This window comes from Euprymna scolopes, chromosome 28 (genome assembly GCF_053919585.1).
Source record: "Euprymna scolopes isolate OS-2025 chromosome 28, ASM5391958v1, whole genome shotgun sequence".
In the NCBI taxonomy this organism is placed as follows: domain Eukaryota; kingdom Metazoa; phylum Mollusca; class Cephalopoda; order Sepiida; family Sepiolidae; genus Euprymna; species Euprymna scolopes.
The window spans coordinates 13,905,668-13,925,672 of NC_136509.1; the positions used below are offsets into that span (position 1 = coordinate 13,905,668).

At 35.8% G+C, this 20,005-nt stretch overlaps 1 protein-coding gene across 1 annotated transcript in view; it reads left to right on the forward strand.

The window, feature by feature from the left end:
• The window catches only part of LOC145249478 (dynein regulatory complex subunit 3-like), a 112,383-nt gene that overhangs the window by 70,709 nt on the left and 21,669 nt on the right, over positions 1 to 20,005 (forward strand). The window contains exon 8 of the mRNA XM_080111071.1: positions 8,556 to 8,730. Within this exon, the coding sequence (XP_079967197.1) occupies positions 8,556 to 8,730 (175 nt within the window). The remainder of the gene's footprint in view (positions 1 to 8,555; positions 8,731 to 20,005) is intronic.

Consider the following 20,005-nt stretch of genomic DNA (forward strand, 5'->3'; position numbering starts at 1 on the left):
ATTTTCCTTGAGCCGAGATATGTTCATCTAAATTTAAATTGCATTTTTTCAAAATTGAAAATGCTAATTCCGGATTTAATTTATTTTATTTAACAATTGTCATTTCTCTACAAAGATAGGTAGAAGGAGAAACTTAGTTTTAGTAACACCCTGCAGGCACCCATAATATTTTTGGTGCTTTCAGTAGTGCTTTGAAGGCCTCCTAATTTTTATTTTTTCAACCCTCATATAAAAAAGTAATTTCTCTTCTAAGGGGAAGTGTGAGAAACTTAACACTATTTAACATCTTCTATTTACTTTGTTATGGCTCCAGGCAACGCAATGTAGCCCTGCTAGTTATATATATAAAGTGAAGCCAGTTTCTCCACATTTGTATATGGATGCTTGGTAGCTTTGGTAACAAAAGTCACTGTCCAGTTAGTCATTTATCCCATATTTTGGTTTGTGTTGTTAGAAAATAGAATTTTAGTTTTGATTGATTTCTTCAACTTCAATATTTAATCCTGGGCCATATTTGATTTTCTTTTTCATTGGAACACATTCCATTGAAGTACTTTTAAAACAATTATAGGAATGCAGCATTGCAGTGATAAAACAGGGGCTGGAGCATGTTATGTTAGATATTGGGCGGGCAACACCAAAGGTGTACTAGTCAACAATTATTATGATTGTTATAATAATTGTAAAAATAGAATGTTATCATAGCAGAATTAAATATTTACTGATAAAATTATTTATGTTAAAAGATGTTTGTTTGGGACTACTACACAAAACAACTCTTGTGCTGTATTCTGCTGGTCTAAGGCAGTTGACCAAAATTGTACTTTGTTTATGCCGTATTAGTCGAAAAGACGATTGTTGGCTGACTTTTATTCTAGCAGCAGTTAAAACTTTCAAAAGTTCATGATTATTATTCTTAATCGGATTAGATCCTATTTCATCCCAAGGGCTCTTCATGCCAAATTTTGTGCAATTTTTCCCAATAGTTTTGGAGCATATAAGATTTATTTTATTTTATTATTATTGGCTCACAACGAGCTTTCACACAGGTCTTAAGAGATCTTTCCTTGAAAACAGCATATGGTGTTCCCTGGAAGCTGAGTGACAACAAGTCTCCCCAGGTTTCGAGTACTCTCCACCTCTTTCAATAACATTTGCAAATAAATTTGCATTATCACAACAGCTGCCTACCATGGATTTCTCGTTGGCAGCAGCTACTGATCTTTGCTGGGATTTGAGTGGCAATAAGCCTCCCCAAGGTCCCAGTTCTCTTCGCACTTATTTGACTGAGGTCTGGTCAGTTCATCGGTCTTTCCTTCCTCCTTGACTCTACTTGGTTATTTGGTCTCGCTCTTTTGGGGGGAGGGAGCAGTGATGTGGCAATGGGATTAGGGTTGGGTTAGAGAACTTATAGATATGCGGTTTCAGTGTTCTTGGTTCCATGTAGTGTTTCATGTTTTTGCCTTTGTAGCAGTTTGTCTGGCCCGCACTTGTTGCTCTTGTGTGTTAGTTTCAACATTCAAGGGTTTTTGTGATTATTATTATTATTATTATTATTATTATTATTATTATTAGTAGTAGTAGTAGTAGTAGTAGTAGTAGTAGTAGTATATTCATTTTGATTCTTATGACACACCTGTTCTCTTCTATTCAGTTATAAGTGACACTCTTCTGGGATTGAAAGTTCAATCCTCAGTGTGGGCGATACTCAGATTACAATTGCGAATTACTCAAAATTTCTACTCGACCATGGCTGACAGAACAAGACCATGCTACCCCTGTGGATTAAATAAAGGGTTTTTTGCTTGAAGTTGTGTGCAGATTCATGAGTTCAACAGAAATATCCCTAGGTTCAGCAAAATGCACTTTAAGAAGATCTGAGGTTACTTCGGCCAAAATGTCGAGAAAATAACATTCAAAATCACAACAGCAGTCGGAATAATCCAAATAATAAGACTAGAAGGTTTATATAAAAATGTGTGGCAGTTTTTGCCAAAAAAATTTGAATCGCATCAATATGCACATTTATTTATGCATCTGTCTGTAATAAAGTGAAAAAAAAAAACGTAGAAAACAACCTTGGACCTCTTAAGTTATTAGAACAAAAACACTATACTCTCGAGATATTAAGCTCAGTTTTTTTTCTCTCTCTCTCTCTCACACACACACACACACTCTCTCTCTCTCTCTCTCTCTCTCTCTCTCTCTCTCTCTCTCTTGCTCAGCTCTACCCTTTAAAGATTTTAGTTTAATCTCTCTTTCCATCATCATAAAAGGCTTAGTGTTTTGTTTCCTGGAAAAAAAACAAAAAAAACACCTAATTTTCTTTTTTTTTTCTCTTCATTTTTTTTTTTTTGTGCTTCTCTTTGAACTTGGCCTTCATCAGCCAATTGTTGGGATGAAACTGGATTAACTAATCTGGATTAACCTGCTTAATCTATTATTTCAGATACATCATCACATCTTCATGAGAGACTCTGTCCATCAGGCATAAATCATGCTTCAGTTTGAAATAGTGTTTTCGTTGGTCTGTCATACATTTGAAATAAAATTTTCATTAGTTGTTTTATTCTGAAATATCATTTCTGTTGCTTTCATGGGGACGTTTTAAATAAGATTTTAATTTTTCTGTCAAGTAAAGTTTTTAAATAGCATTTATGCTGGTCTGTCATGCTTACATTTATAAATATCTTCTTCTAAATATTAATTTACTTGTCCGACGTCCGGTGTCACAAAAAAAAAACCCATCTTCATTGCAAATATTAATTAATGAGAAACGAATTATCTCCCTTTATATTCGCTCTTTATCAGTTAAAAATCATTAAAACCATTTCCTCTCCAAAAATTTTCAAAACGAAAAACATGGCTGTCTGTTTACGGTTTCAAATCGGCTATTTTATTTTATTTTATTTTATTTTAGAATTAAAAAAGTCATGTTGAGAGGAGACTGTAAGTTTTTTTATTATTATAGATTCTTTTTTTAATTAAAAAAATATGAATGGGCATCTGTTCCTTTATAATTTATTTTAAAAAATTCTTCAGAAAAAAAAAAGACAACAAAAAAATTCAATGTTGTGTGTTGAATTTTCATTGAAAAAAAAATGTAAATTTTTAAAATTAATTCTTTTTAGCTTAAAAAGATTAAAAAAGAATTGACTATTTTTTTTTTGATTGTCGTTATTTGTTTTATTTTACTTTTTATTCATTTTATTTATAATGTGTTTTAAAAATTTTGAACTGCCGTGGAATTTCCACGGGTTCTGCTAGTTTTAGTTAGTCTGTTATGCTTCTGTTTGAAATATCATTTGCATTGGTCTGTTGTGCTTAAAGTTGGAATAACATTTTCATTGGTCTGTCATGCTTACATTTTTAATAGAATTTTCGTTGTTCTGTCACACTTAAGTTTTTAAATAGCATTTGTGCTAGTCTGTCATGTTTGAATTTGAAATCACTTGCACTGGTCTGTCATGCTCAAATTTCAAATGTCATTTCCAATGTACAGTCATGAATGAATTTTAAATAGGATTCCCATCTCTAAGCAAACAAATTGAATAGACGCCTTCTGTTTGATTTTGTTGTCCACCTTTGATTTGCATAGAAATTTACGAGAAAGAACATCCAACCTTTTGATTGGTTATTGTTTTCGCTCTCTTTTCGGTGTCAATTCAGTCAATTTAACCACAGTTGGAAAAAGACAGTCCTTTTAATGAGAGCTTAGTTGATTCAAACAAAACAAAATTTAGTCCAAAATAGTTCCAAGATATAAAAAGCCTGAATTTAAAAGACGAATATTTATACAGTTTACAAATATCTATGCGTCTAGAATGAGAAAACTCTGATTAAGATTTTTTATTTTTTTTTTACATGTGAGTCACCACTTATCAAGGTCTGAAGGCCTCTCGAGGATAAGGGTTAATGACTGTTAGGTGGTTGAAATGACAACAGCGTAATAATTGGTAGTGGAGGAAATTAGATACAATTTGATTATTTAAGAGGAAGGAGAAATTGTTGGCAGTGGTTGTAGCTAGACGAGTGTTTAAATTTGGATTTTTCATCTTTGAAACAAACTGGACTGCAATTTGAAACTGTCCCATTTTCAGAGTGGATTTACACTTAAAAGAGAACTGCTGCCTAGTGAGCTTAATCGATGCTAGGTTTCCAAAGCTTGTCGTCTTGTGCAACGATCTGTCTTAAATTATATGAATTACATAAACTCTCATCTTAAGTTATCATGGATTTTACATAAACAACCATCTTAAATTATTGTGTAAATTACATAAACCTCTGTCTTAAATTATTGTAGAAATTTCATTAACCTCAATCTTATAATTATTGTGCAAATTACATAAACATTCATTTTGAATTATTGTACAGATTGCATAAACTTTTATTTAAATTATTGCACAAATTACATACACCTCCGTCTTTTAAGTTATTGCCGAAATTTCATAAATCTCAATCTTAGATTATTGTGCAAATTACATAAATACCCATCTTAAATTATAGCAGATATTGCATAAGCCCTTAGTTAAATTATTGTGCAAATTACATAAACGACCATCTTAAATTATTGTTCAAATTACACAAATCTCCATTTTAAGCTATTGTAGAAATTTCATTAATCTTAATCTTAGATTGTTGTGTAAATTACATAAACATGCTTCTTAAATTATTGCATAGATTAAATAAACTTTTATTTAAGTTATTGCACAAATTAAATTATACCCCATTTTAAATTATTGTGTAAATTACATAAGCCTCCATCTTAAGTTATTGTAGAAATTTCAATAGTAGATTATTGCGCAAATTACATAAACAGCTATCTTACATTATTGTGGAAATTACATAACCCTTTGTCTTAAGTTATTGTAGACATTTCATGACCTCAGTCTTAAATTATTCTGCAAATTACGTAGATATCCATCTTAAGTTATAGCACAGATAACATAAACTTTTATTTAATTATTGCGAAAGTTACATGAACTTCCATGTAAAGTTATTGTAGAAATTTCATAAACCTCAATCTTAGATTATTATGCAAATTTCATAAACATCCATCTAAAATTATTGCAGAGATTAAATAAATCTTTGGTAAATTATTGCACAAATTACATAAACCTCCATCCTAAATTATTGTAGAAATTTTATAAACCTCAATGTTAGATTATTGTGCAGATTACATAAACAAACATCTTAAATTATTGTTTAAATTACATAAACCATCCATCTTAAGTTATTGTAGAAATTTCATAAACCTCAATTTTAGATTATTGTGTAAATTACAGAAGCATCTATCTTAAATCATTTCACAGATTACATAAACCTTTATTTAAATTATTGCGCAAATTACATAAACCTCAGTCTTATTGTAGTAAACCTCAATCATAAATTGTTTAAATTAAATAAACTTCTATCTTAAAATCATTACATAGATTACATAAACCTTTATTTAAATTATTGTGCAAATTATATAAATCTTCACTAAACATTATTGTGCAAATTATATAAACTTTCACTAAAAATTGTGTAAATTATATAAATCTTTATCTTAGATTATTGTGCAAACTGCATATACTTCCATCTGTTATATAGCGGTATATATATATGTGTGTGTGTGTGTGTGTGTGTGTGTGTGTGTGTGTGTGTGTGTGTGTGTGATCATCTAGTGTTGTGATTGTATGCGAGTGTATATACGTGTCAGTTTATATTATTGCAATGTTCTCTTTATGTGTAATGTTCGTTGAACCACTGGCTGTGTGAAGAGGTTTAGACATACACACATAAATACTGTTCAGCAAATGGGACACATAACAGTTTATAGACATTTATGTTACAAAGAGACAAACTTCTTTGTCTGGTTCAGCATCAGTCAAAGGAACACATACCTTTTTGAAAAGCTGTGGCGATGTGCTGTTTTATAATTGAATACCCTTTTTTCTTCAAATAAACTCATAACAAGCAAGTTATATTTTATAGATAACATTTATTTCCCTTTTTTTTTTACAAAGGCATCACCACTTATGAAGGCCAAGAGGCCATTTGAGGATAAGGGTTAAAGAGTGTACAGTAGACAATTGGACAATAAAATTAATCATAAGTAATGGAAATTCGATAAATTTGTTAACTTATATGGAACGGCTCATCAAAAACTTGTTTATGCTAGACTTGAAGACAACGATATTGTAGTCAGCTGAAAAGCAGAAAAATGGAAGACAATTCCATAGGTGTGCAGTTCTAAGAAAGAAGCTTTGTTCATGGAATCTACGTTTAGGTTAAGGCACAGATAAAGAGTGGGGGGGAAATTATTGATAGTGTTTTCTGACAGACGGGTGTTTCTTATGAAAGTTTGGCGAGAGGGACTATAGATTGGAGCTCAGTCGAGCACTTGCCATGAAAATAACGATAAAGCAGAGACAAACTCGCAACATCTCTTCTGTAAGAAAGAGCTTGCAAGGAAGGAAAAAGGACAGCCCTACGAGGCTACAAAGTCTATTTTGAACTCTATCAAAGCAGGATAAGTCCTTTTCTTTGTAACTTTCTTTGGAGTACAGTAGAACTCCCGCATTAATTCGTTGAGATCATAAGGTGAAATCGAAGGAGCCTAAGCAACATTTTATGCAGTACATATTAAAAAATTAGTAACAAAATACAGTACAGTATATACTACATATGTATATAATTAAATAACATTATAAATAACACCGTAAAGCAAGGCAAATACCGTAACCAGGGGCCGGAAAAACATTGTATTCCACATCGTAATCTGAAAATTTAAAAAAAACGTACCCAGGGGCTACCGTATCCTGGGGTTATACTGTAGTTATATTTGGGACTAGCTTGGGTGCCCGGCGTTGCCAGGGTGTTTGGAGGTGTGTGTTGAGACAAAAAAAAAAAGTAGGCAGGCTCAAACCCGTGCTGCGAAGGCAGAAAAGAAAATGAAAGAAAATCTGACGTCTTAGCCAATATCTCCATGACGCGACCGGAAGTCAAAAGCATTGAAATTAACTGAAGTCAATATAATGGTGACGATGATTTGCTAAAATGTCGGCAAAAATAATCGACCCATCCTTGTACAAAGTGCCCGAATTTGGGGAGAAGTAATTAATGTTTTTAGCCAATTTTTCGATATTTGTCGTCTGAGACGTCAAACTTCAAAATGATACCAATCTTGTCAGGATTTGTCGCATCTGTTGAAAGTTTTTGCAAAACATACATACATTTAAGCAGACAGGTGAGATTTATATTATAGATGATGTCACTGTTTTCCCACATACGGCATCTAGTATTTCAAAATGATCACCCATCTGGTGGCTTTGTAGAGAGATTTGATACTTTGAGATGTGAGTAACTCATATCGCTTGTGCTCCCTCGACGAACATACTCTTGACCAACTCTACAAGCAGCAAAATCCCACCCTTTACTGCTGAGGTCCCTAGATGCAGGAAAGCCTTCTACTCTGATAGTTTTTTTCCGCGGACTGCTAGACGTTGGAATTCCTTCCCCGTTTCCTGCTTTCCTGGCTGTACTGACATGCAGAAGTTTAAATATAATGTGGATAGACATCTTGCTACTCAACTCCCCACAATCTCCTAGCCATAATCCCAAATAGTAGCCATATACATTTAAGTGGCAATACATCTTGTTTGAAGTGAAAAAGAACAAAAAAAGAAAGTCTGGTACTAACCAGAATCAAAGTCACTCAAATTTAGTGACCTAATGAGTATGCTGTCGTATATAATGTACGGGCCGAAACTAACGATAGGATGGTTCCAATATTTTTCCTGATTCCAATACAATTACCGATTCCACACTAAATTCCCAATTCCAATACAATTACTGATTCTGATTCCTATTCTTCACAAATCTCTCAATATTTAATTATAAAGTGCATATTTTTTCACGATTAATGTAAAAACACATCCTAAATGTGCATATAATTTTTAAAACATAAAAACACAGTTGTGAGGGGGTGGTGGTGGTGGGGGGGGGTCTATAGATTTTAGTTTTATTGGAAGTTTAAAATCAATAAATACTTATTACCAACAGTGAAAGATTTTTCTTAAACCAAGATCAAATAAAAAAAAATAATTGAAGGAATTGTTTTGACATTGGAAAACAGGCACCAATTTTTCTCATTCTGATTCCAATATCAATTCTGATACTCTGAAAAGTTCAGATTTTTCTGGTTCTTGATTGCGATTCCGATTAATCGTCCCAACACTAGTGAACAGTGACGAGCAGAGAACTTTTTCAAGGCAGGTGCGCAAGTAAAAAAAAAAAAAGTGTCTCGGTGGGGTACAGGCCTATAACACATTCCTCTGAAAAGGGCACTTTTAAAACAGGAGTGAAAGGAGCAGGAACTTAGGCACCGCTACCCACCCCTGCATGTCCCTGCTAGTTGAAACGAACATTGATGCTTAGCAATACTAAAAAGATACATGTTAAAGTATGATCAAATCACTCATAGAATTGCAATGTATTTTCTTTGAATAATCATGGAACTTCTATAGTTTTTGTTTATCTTGGCAAAAATTGATCCTTAACTTTTGCTGAACCTTTAAGGAAAAACTGATGGACTTGTGTCAGCAAGTTTTTGACTATGGCATCGAGGAACACCAAAATATCATGGATGAAGTGAATACATTCTGGGAATGTGTCGAAGAGGCAAAGCAAGAAAATAAAAATGCGGCCGTCGAAGAAATTAGTGACTTTATCATCCACAAAGACAAGGTAAGGAAACCGTTCGCATTTTACTCTAACGTTGTCTTTAAATAAATCAAAGTTCTTATGCGTGCGTCTTTTATCATCACTGTTTATCTTTGGCGTCGCCATTCTGTCTAGTGGTTGCTTCATTTTCCTCATCAGCTCTGGTCTACTCTGGCCGTGATCCATCATCAATGATGCTAGACAAATAAAACATTTTTTTTTATGCAGAAAAGACATAAGGAGACGTTCACTGAGAGTGTCTAAGGCTTTACTTATGGAGAGAATTGATTCAAAGTTCTCTTAATATTGCAGCATTAAAATTTTGTTTAAATTCAATTTATAACATTATATAATCAATTCTTAATGCTGCAATAATTTAAGTTATAAATTTATTATATTTTTTACTATAATATCTTGTCTTTTTCTTTTCCAGTTTTAACAATTAGTTCTTTACTTTTCCATGTTTAAGCTTAACCATATTACTTTTTATGCTCACATTTTTTATTGTAATATATATATATATATATATATATATATATATATATATATATATATATATATATATATATAGGTACCTTTCGGAAGATGTTCCTACACCTGATAAGTGCAGCGGGACAGCCATTCCTTGGTGGAACAAAAGATGAACCACCTGTTGTAAGAGCTTATAATGGTTCTAATATGACGCAGCCCGAACAAAGGGAAATGGAAGACACTCAAGTTCTTTGTTGTGACAACAGAAGGGCCTACTATCATAGGACTCCCTTCGACCAGAGACCTTAAACTGGTAACTCTCCATTGTGCAATCCAGAAAACCCCAGTTTCAATAAGATCAACACAGAATCTGATAAATATGTACCCAGACAATTTTGACAGTATCGGTAATTTTGAGGGTAAATATATTTTCCTGAAACCAGCCAACCACCCTGTTATACATTCACAGAGAAAATGTCACATGCATATGACGGAAGAAATCGACTGACTTGGAGAATATGGTAAAACAAGGTGTCATACAAAGAGTAACCTAGTCTACTACAGAATGGGTCAGCAGCTTAGTTTATGTGCGTAAATGCAATGGAAAATTCCACCTGTTTAGATCCGAAAGATTTAAACAAGGTCATCATGAGATGTCATTACAAGACCCTACAATGGAAGAACTTACACATAAAATCTCTGGTGCCAAATATTTTTCTAAATTGGATGCCAAAAATCGTTATTGGTCCGTCAAACTCGATGCAGTCTTACAACTGTTGACTACCTTCAACTCCCCTTTTGAAAGATTCTAACGGATGCCTTTTGGTCTGGTGATGTCTCAAGATGTGTTTATCCAGAAGATGGACATGATCTTGGAGAAGTGCCCTGGCACTCTAGAGCTGATCGATGATGTCATTGTTTTTGAAGGAACCCAAGAAAGGCATGACAAGAACCTACACAATTTAATGAGGATTGCATGGAAGGAAGGACTTTGTTTCAACTGTGAAAAGTATGCAATCAATTAGAAACAGATTCGACTTTTTGGTGCAATCTGCGATCAAAATGGTATGCATTCTGATCCCAGCAAAATAACAGAAATAAAAATGTTACATAGTTCATTAAACACCACCGACATGCAGAGCGTGTTGGGAATCATCGTGTACATGGCACCTTTCATTCCACACCTGTCAAATCTCAGAGCACCTTTAAGAGATCTCCTAAAAAAGAAATGGAGTACCAGTGGACAGAAAATCACCAGAGATTCCTCCAGCAAGTCAAGGATCTCATTTGCAAAGATATGCTTCTGTCATGCCGCAAAGCAAACTGTCATCCAAGTCGATGCATCAAGTAGAAGACTTGGTGCCGCTCTCCTTCAAGCTTTGCATCCAAATCTTTAACAGAGACTGAACAATGCTATGCCAACATAGAGCGGGACTCCCTTGCAATTGTTTTTGGCTGTGAACGATCCGGACTTACATCTATAGAAGTGCATTCCAGGTGGAAAGTGATCATAAGCCTCCGGAAATGATCAACTTTAAAAATTTGGCAGCAGCTCCACCTTGCCTCTAATGCATGTTTGAAAGGGTATGATATGACAATTGTATATCGCCCTGGAAAAGATATGACATTAGTGGATGAATTCTCATGGCTGCCAAATAAAAAAGCTAAAGAAGCCATTGACTTTGACCTGAGGGTGAATTTTGTTCAATTTTCAACCCACAAACTAGCTCAGTTACACCAAGTAACAAATGAGAATGCCATACTATGTGAATTAAGGGACATTATTCTAAGAGAAGTGGACAAATATATGAGACCTTATTGGCCCTATCGAGACGAACTATTCATTGAAAATGGCATATTATTGAAATCAAACACAATAATAATACCCAGATTAATGCGACAAGAGGTATTGCAAAAAATACATTATGGACACCAAGGGATGGAGAAATGTAAACTCCGGGCAAAAAGTGTTTTTTTGGCACAACATTTATGAGGACATAGACAACATAGACAACATAGTACAACAATGTCTATATGCCAGCAGCACCAAAAAGCGCAGAGTACTGAACCCCTGATGTCCCACGAGATTCCATTAAGACCATGGCAGATAGTGGCCACTGACTTATTTCACATTGAAAGTCTTAACTTTATGCTCATTGTGGACTATTATTTCAAGTTCGAACTTGTGAAATTGTTAAAGGAGTTCTCTAGTCATGAAGTTATCAAACTGACAAAGCAAATATTTGGAGAACAAGAGATTCTATAGAGAAGAGTAAGTAGCAATGGTCCACACTTCAGCTCTATCCATTTCAAGCAATTCGCAAAAGAATAAGGCTTTGAACATCACATATCCTCATTCAAATGGTTTTGTGGAACATTGTGTTCAGGCAGTGAAATCTGCATTCAAAAATGCTGCTTCAAGTGGTCGTGACTTGGACATGGTATTACTATGTCTGCACTCGACTCCTTTAGATCATAGCATTCCATCATCAGGTGAACTTCTATATCAAAGGAAGCTAGTTGGGAACATCCCAGTCATCTGCACCAACCAAAACACCAACAAGAAGATAATGACACAGCTGTATCAGAGGCAAGAAAATCACAAGATACACCATGATAAACATACAAAAATCTACCTAGACTGCACAAAGGGCAACCTGTACGTGTTTTAAATAAAGAAATAGGGGAGTGGTTACCTGCACTTGTTACACAAATGAGCAGAGAACCAAGGTCGTACATGGTACCCCTTCCAGAAAAACTCTTCATTGAAATTGACAGCATCTTAGGGTAAACACTTCCGGAATCGCATCACGTCCAGAGGTACACTCAACTGAAATTCCTCGAGGAGCCTACTAAAGACTGTTCGTCCAATATAGACAAACAGCACACAAAAGCAACACACCATGGAGTACCAGACACGGACACCTACAACAACCTTACAACAGTTCAAACCACTAGGTTTGGAAGTGTCATTAGACCTCTCAAAGATTTAGAGATGGGACAGTCACTAATTGACTTTTTATTTTGTCTCGTTTCATAAAAATTTTCCTTTCCTTATCTTTTCCTCTAATCATTCAAAGAAAGAATATGTGATAGTATGTAATCGTTACCTCCCCTCAGAGAACTCTCTAATCAACAGAGTTTAAGATATACAACCCCTTCCTAAAAATAAAAATGGAAGTCATATCACGACTCCTTGACTATATCAAGTGTCTTGTTTTTCTTCCTTCTTAACAATAAAAGAATATTTCAGGTCATTTATGACCTTTATGACCTTTTGACATGCACATTCAGACTTAACTAATTGATTTATATACGATGTATAAAGTTGAGTTTTCTTTATTCTTTTTATGCTTGTAAACAAGTACTTGTGTCCTCGGCGATTGCCAAGATTACATAGCCGAACGAGAACACAAACAGCCAGACTGTTTTGTTATATCACAGCTCCACAGTGCAACTAGACTAGCACTCACCCTTAGCCAGGAATCGAATCTACAACCACCTAGTTGATATATATATATATATATATATATATATATATATATATATATATATATATATATATATATTCCTATAAGCTTTTATTTTCTTTCAAAAACGTTTTTCTCAACTGTTTTCAAGAAATTGAGCTAACCAGCAAAAATAGATATTTATCTATACGCACCTTTTGCTAACATTTGTTTCACTGAGGAGAAGAGCTTATCTTTGAAACTCCATGGAATAAGGAACCTGTCACTTTTATTTTGTATTCCTTGCCTTGAATAAAATATTGTAATCTCAATTCTACAATATCTTAACGTTTTCTACTCACACACATACACACACACACACACACACACACACACACACACACACACACACACACACACACATATATATATTTAAAAAATGGCAAGAAGTTATAGTCTGCTGACTTAGAATGAGTGTTTTATGCCAAATTAATGGTTAATTTGTGCTCACTTTTTGTATTTAATACTAATTCCTATTAATTTCTAAATATGCATCAAAGGTCTGTACAAAATTTCGGCCAGATCGGTTCAGTAGTTTCTGAGAAAAAGTGGAACAGCAAACAGACAGACAGACAGACTAAGAGAAATATAATATAGATATATATTTAAGAAATTCATTTATAAAAATCTGTATTTCTTTTTAATTGGGGCATATTCTTTTAAATCGCGTTTTATGCTAAGAATATCTGGTCAAACTATCGGTCTTGAGACTTCTGGCCAAGGGGAAACTCACTATTATCTCATTTGCATATTCAACAAGTTTTTAGCCCTAAAAAGAACCTCACGTGATTAGGTGTTTGATTGCACACAATAACATAGACACTCATTCACTGGCATTCTTGTCTGCCAGATAAAAAGGTGTGTGTCGGCCTGTTTAGCGGGCTGTTGGATGAGTAAACCTCCCTCCCCCAGTTCCTCACATCCTCCCTTATTATCATTCACCCAAGGAGATGTTTTTCTCTTGTTGTCGGTTGAATAAATGAATAGGCGACCAGTTGTAGAGAGACGCGCAGGTGATTATTTAAATGAATGCCCCCCCTCCCTCCGGGCTGACGATTAGAATTTAAAAAACTCTGTTTTGTGTGTCTAGATGGGCAGTCATGTGATACAAACGTTCAGTAGTTGATCTTAACATGGTCTTCTTTATTGTTATCAAGAGTGTTTTGTGTATTTTAATTTATTTGTTGCTCCTGCTTACCTAGCATTGCATTGCTATGATGTTTAAAGACCGAGATTAACCACGTCAACGTTCTCCTGAAATATTCGCTTTCTTTTGAAAAGACTACTTTTGTTATTGAAGGAAGCTGGGGGGAGGGTGCATGATCTCCGACCTCCGACCATCGACCTCTTAAAGCTTTACAGGAGGTCGTAGGGAAACCCAGTGAAACTGGGTAATGGCAGCAGCTCAGTGGCATGGTTGAGGAGAGTACGAGGTCGGTCCCTGTTGGCACTATTTCACTCATAGATGAAAAAAAAAAAAAAATGATTAAAAAAATGTAGCAGGGTCATCCGATGTTATCCGGATTCGTGGATAAGAAAATGGAAGAGTTTTTTTGTTTATTTGTTTTGTTTTGTTTTTTAAGTGTGTGTAACATCTTTATTTAGTCACGTTACTTTTTGAACAGACCCGTCCAACCGTGACCTTCCTAATATCTACCCAACTGCTCTCTCTCTCTCTCTCTCTCTCTCACACACTCACACACACACACACACGCACACACTGATAAAGCCTTGATGATGCTCTGGGCCAACACCTTGAGTGTATGCCTCCAAAAGAAATATTATGAGAAAGTTTGAATATGATTGGGTGCCCCTCCCCCTCGTTGCTTCTTCCCTTTGTCTACGACTGCACCCCTCCCCTCCATACACACTGAATCAGGGTCTGCTGATCAAGTCATTTCAGTCGTTGTGTTACACAAAGAACCGAGAACGAACCAAGGACGTTTGGTCTTTAAAACTAGTCAAGAACAATATAAGCAAAGGACAGAAATAAGAGGATCACCGGAAACATGAACAAGAGTGACGCGAATCACCAGCATGTTAACCCGACATGCACAAATGACAAACAAGTTAATACCAAACTTTTCCACTTATATTATGCTTATTATGGTGACATGGATTGGTCGACAGTGTCCAGACTCTTTGTTTACGACTAAGCCTTCTCGGGTTCCTGCCTACCTTGCTTATTTTGGGAAAGCCAAAGTAGTCAGTGGCGGAGAGAGGTTTTGTAATATCATGGTGATGTTGTGAGGGATGGAGCAACTCCTTCATTGTACACCCCAAAGACTCAAGTACAAGTCATAGTATTGAGAAATATGAGAAAGAGAGATAGTTTGAATATGATTGGATACCCATTTAATTTGGATGCCTAGGGCCACTTCTCCATTGACCCCCGCCCCTCTATATGCCACTGGGAATACAATCTATTATCTTAGCTATTGTTTTCTTTCACAACTTTGTTTGGCTGACAGATTCATCTGGAAGTTCAGGAACATACGTTATCATGTAATCTCCTCAGTGGTTTACCACTGTTCCCGCACCCTTCCACCATTCCTTCTCGATATTATCAAATCATTGTTTTCCAAGTGATTTGTATCAGAAGACAATCAAGAACCTGAGTTTTTGATAACAGGTGTATAATAGTGTTTTGCACTTGTCATGGCCAACTGAAAAGGGTACACGTGTATGTTTGGTAGTTTCTGAATTTTAACAAAATACATACTCACCCAGAAATCCGACTTTTTTCTTTCTTTCTTTTTTTTTTCCATTCATCATCATCATCATCATCATCATCATCATCATCATCATCATCATCATCATCATCATCATCATCATCATCGATTTATGCCCGTTTTACATTATGGCTTTAAGAAATTGACTTCAAAATTATCCTATCTCTGACCAGGTCTTTATTTATTCCACTTTCTCTCATATTTTCTTTAGTCTTCCCCTAGTAACTGGACCTGTCCTACATCTAATAACCTAAGAACTCTAATTCATTTTTTCAACGTGACGATACCATCAAAGTCGATTCTTCTGCACAAATCTTATAGTGTTCATAATTAATCATCCTCTGAGTCTGTTTTTACGTCTCATATTCTTATTGAGCCGACCCATTAAGTAATCAGAGCTCCTTCATAATGGTTTCCTGTCTGTGAAACACATTTCCAAGGGACTGTTTCCCTGCAGATTACAACTTGGTCATCTTTCCTATGTAGAAACCCCCCTACAAGTATTTGAACTTGGCCTTGACAATCAGTCCATCTCATTAACTTTTATCCTTGAGTGGCGTTTGGCCTTGATTATAGGTAACCACCATTCTTTTTTGTAAAACAAGACTAAATAAATTTAGCTGGAAACAGTGAAAACGAAAGTTTCATAAAGAATGATCCTAACTGACGTGAAGATGGACTTTCCTCCTCCTACTCCCTCTTCTATTCCTTTCTCTCTTTCTCTCTCTCCTATTCCTACTCTTTCACCTCCTACTCACCTTCCTTTCCTGCTCTTCCTCTTCCCTTACTCTTCCTTCCCAACCTACTTCCCTCCCTCTCCTACTCCTCCTCTTTCCCTTACTGTCCTCCCTCTCTTATTTCCTTCCCATCTCCTACGCCCTTGTGATTCGTTAAGATTTCACACATGTCGTTTATCCATCTCTCAAAGTTTCTTGAAGTTGCTCTAAATGACTGGTTGACGCATTCTCAGATGGGAATTTTACAAAGTCGAAAATATGATTCATTTCTCAACTGGAGGAAAAATTTGACGCAGATGAAAAAAAAAAAAAAAAAAAAAGAAAAAAAAAGAAAGAAACACATGTGGACGGATCCTCCCAAAACTGCAAAAGTCTGGTCAATTTTTTTTGTCTTTTTTGTGTTTGTGTTAAATGAATTTTTTTGTCTTTTTTGTGTTTGTGTTAAATGAATCATATGTCATATTTTTGGTTGAGTTTTATCCAAGTTCCATTCATATCTATCTATCTATCTATCTATCTATCTATATATATATATATATATATATATATATATATATATATATATATATATATATATATATATATATTTACTTCAGAATAAAATTATCTAACAATCAACTCGTATGGAAACCTGTGATTATAGGTCTTACAAAATATTATTGGCAGTAATATTCTATAAGGACTATCCCACCTAAATAAAGATTGCTCCATATACAAGATAGAGCAAATAAATCAAATTTTAGTCATTCCTGAAGCAAATAAGGTGTAAACCATTATAGCTATTGGCTTATATTTTCTGCTCTGAAGAGATGTTAGACATCGAAATCCTATAGGATAAGGATTTATAATATTTCAAATGTATTCTTTGTCTTACATAGAATAGTTAAAATCCTTGATTTGAAATTTAACCATAAATTTTTTAATTTTATTGAATGACTAAAATTTTATATATATATATATATATATATATATATATATATATATATATATATATATATATAGGGTGGAACGATAAAGGTATCGCCCTAAAGAAAAATCTACAGTTTTATTTTAAAACTTTTATCGGAAAAATCAATTCAGGTAACTTGATTATATAGTAGAGCTGAGATCTATTTGATGTAGCCGCCTTCAACCTCAATCACCACCTCCGGAACTGGGAGCATGTCTTTATCACAAGCGCCAATGGGAGCTTGGCAAATACTTGACAGATGGTGGCCATCAGGTTGGCTTTGGTATTGTGAGAGGTCATATTGGTGATGTTCTCGACGTATGACCAAACAAAGTTGTCCAGCAGGTTCAGGTCGGGGGAAGAGGGGGGGTTGAGAAAAGGGTACAAAGTTGTAGTACACCTTCTGAAGTCTGAATCTCTTTGGATTTGCGGGCTGGCACTGAGTCCTGCTGCCACACCTAGGGTTTGCCAGTGACCACCTGATTGCATCAGGGGATAACCATACTCTTCAGCACATAGATTCCAGTAAAGCAACTGGCTCTGATGGCATCCCAATTATAGTGTTAAAAAAGCTTCAACCAGAACTTGCTCCCATACTTACGAAACTATTTAAGCGTTGCCTTAAGGAGAAGTGCTTTCCGACCCCCTGGAAGACCTCATCAGTTTGCCCTGTATTTAAGAATTCAGGTGATAAGTCATCTCCCTCTCAGTACAGACCAATAAGTCTTCTCTGTGTTATGAGTAAGTTGCTGGAATCAATATTAAATAGAGAAATAGTCAACCACCTCAGCAGGAATAACCTTCTTTGTGACACACAATATGGTTTCCGCTCTGCAAGATCTACCGCAGATGTGCTGACGGTTATATCCCACAGGATTAGTGAATCTCTTGACAAAGGCTTCCTTTCTAGGGCAATTGCTCTTGACATATCAAAGGCCTTTGACAAAGTATGGCATAAGGGTCTACTTCACAAGATTTCCAGCTACGGTATAACTGGAAATGTTTTCTCAATCATTAAATCATTTCTCCCCGATAGGCTCATAAGAGTAGTGGTAGATGGACAAAAATCGGAGGCCTGCAATATAAATGCTGGAGTCCCTCAGGGGTCAATCCTGGGCCCAACTCTCTTCCTGATCTACATCAATGACCTCCCTAAACACATACTTAAATCATTCGTTGACATCTATGCTGATGACACGACCATCTACAGCGACACATCAAAGGCTGTAAATGACGAAGTTCTCTCGGATTCTCTCTCCTCTGATCTCGAGCGCGTGGTTCAGTGGGGGAAGATGTGGCTAGTTACCTTTAATGCATCTAAAACCAAACTCCTATCCTTACATCATCAACGCTCTGATCCCCAGCTGGCATCAATTGAAATGGATGGCTCTCGTCTGGGTGAGGCCCCGTGTTTTGACAAGCTTCTGGGTTTGACCTTTACTCCTGATCTGAAATGGAACACGTACATCAAGTCTGTTGCCAAGGTCGCAGGAAAGATGGTGGGATCCTTCTACCGCTCCAGAAGATATCTCACTACTGATGCAATTCTCTATCTATATAAAAGCCAAGTACGGCCAAGGATGGAATACTGTTGCCATATCTGGGCAGGAGCTGCCAAAAACAGCCTATCATGCCTTGACAGAGTACAAAATAGACTTCGTGGTTTAGTGGGGGATGCCCTTTTCTCTACCCTGCAACCCCTCTCCCACAGAAGAGACGTTGCGAGCCTATCCTTGTTTTATCGTTATTTTCATGGCAGGTGCTCGTCTGAACTCCAATCTCTGGTCCCCCCTCGCCAAACTTTCACGAAAAACACCCGTCTAGCTGAATCCACTGTGAAAAATTTCCCCCACTCTATATCTGTGCCTAAATCAAAACGCGGATTTCATGAGCAAAGCTTCTTTCTTTGAACTGCACGCCTGTGGAACTCTGTTCCGTCTGCCAGCTTCCCTCCGGACTACAACTTGGATGTCTTCAAGTCTAATGTTAACAAATTCCTAATGAACCGCCCCCCTAATTAAACACTTCATAAAATCTCCTCACTAACGTGATGTACTTGCAATAACCCTTATCCCTGAGTGGCTTCCGGGCCTTGATAAGTGGTGATCACTGTGTAAAAAAAAAAACAAAAAAACATCAAGGTACACTTTGGTGTTGACTTTTAAGCCGACTTCAAAGATGTGAGGTGGCATAATGTGGCCCTCACTTGAAACCACACCAAAGACCATAACTGTGGATGGAAACTTTGTTTTCATCAGCCTGTTATTCGTGGCAATCCAGCGATGCATTTTGAGGGAGCTGGCAATGGTCCTGTTGTCATAACTTGGATCGGTAGAGAGCATGAGTTGTACAGTGGCGCATCTCTGATCTCGTTCATTGAATATGGTGTCACTTTCAGACATTGTAGAAGGCTCCTATTGCTCTTGGGATTTGTACAGAACTGGCCAACTAGTAGATGGTCTGCAAAACAAACAAAAAAAGAACCGATTTTCATCAAACAGAAATGGAATCATGTCTTTTTTACAGTGACAATTTTATCGTTCCTCCCTATATATATATATATATATATATATATATATATATATATATATATATATATATGATCTTTTCATATAGCAGGACCCAACCTGATTTCTCCTCTGGTCACACCCGGTCAGTCTTCAATTGTGGTCAGATGTTTCTCAGTTCTCCTTGAGTCAAGGGTTGATATGCTGTTCGATCTGCAGGTCGGTCGTACGCTGAAAAACAGTAACTCAACAGATTGCCATCTTCGTTTTTTTATATTAATTATTCAGCCCGAAGAAAAAATATACACTTTCTTTTTACTAGATTTGATAATTTGTTTCAAGTGTCTCTCGGATTCTAAGTTTTCTTCAGTTGACAGGTGGCGGCGGGTGAGAG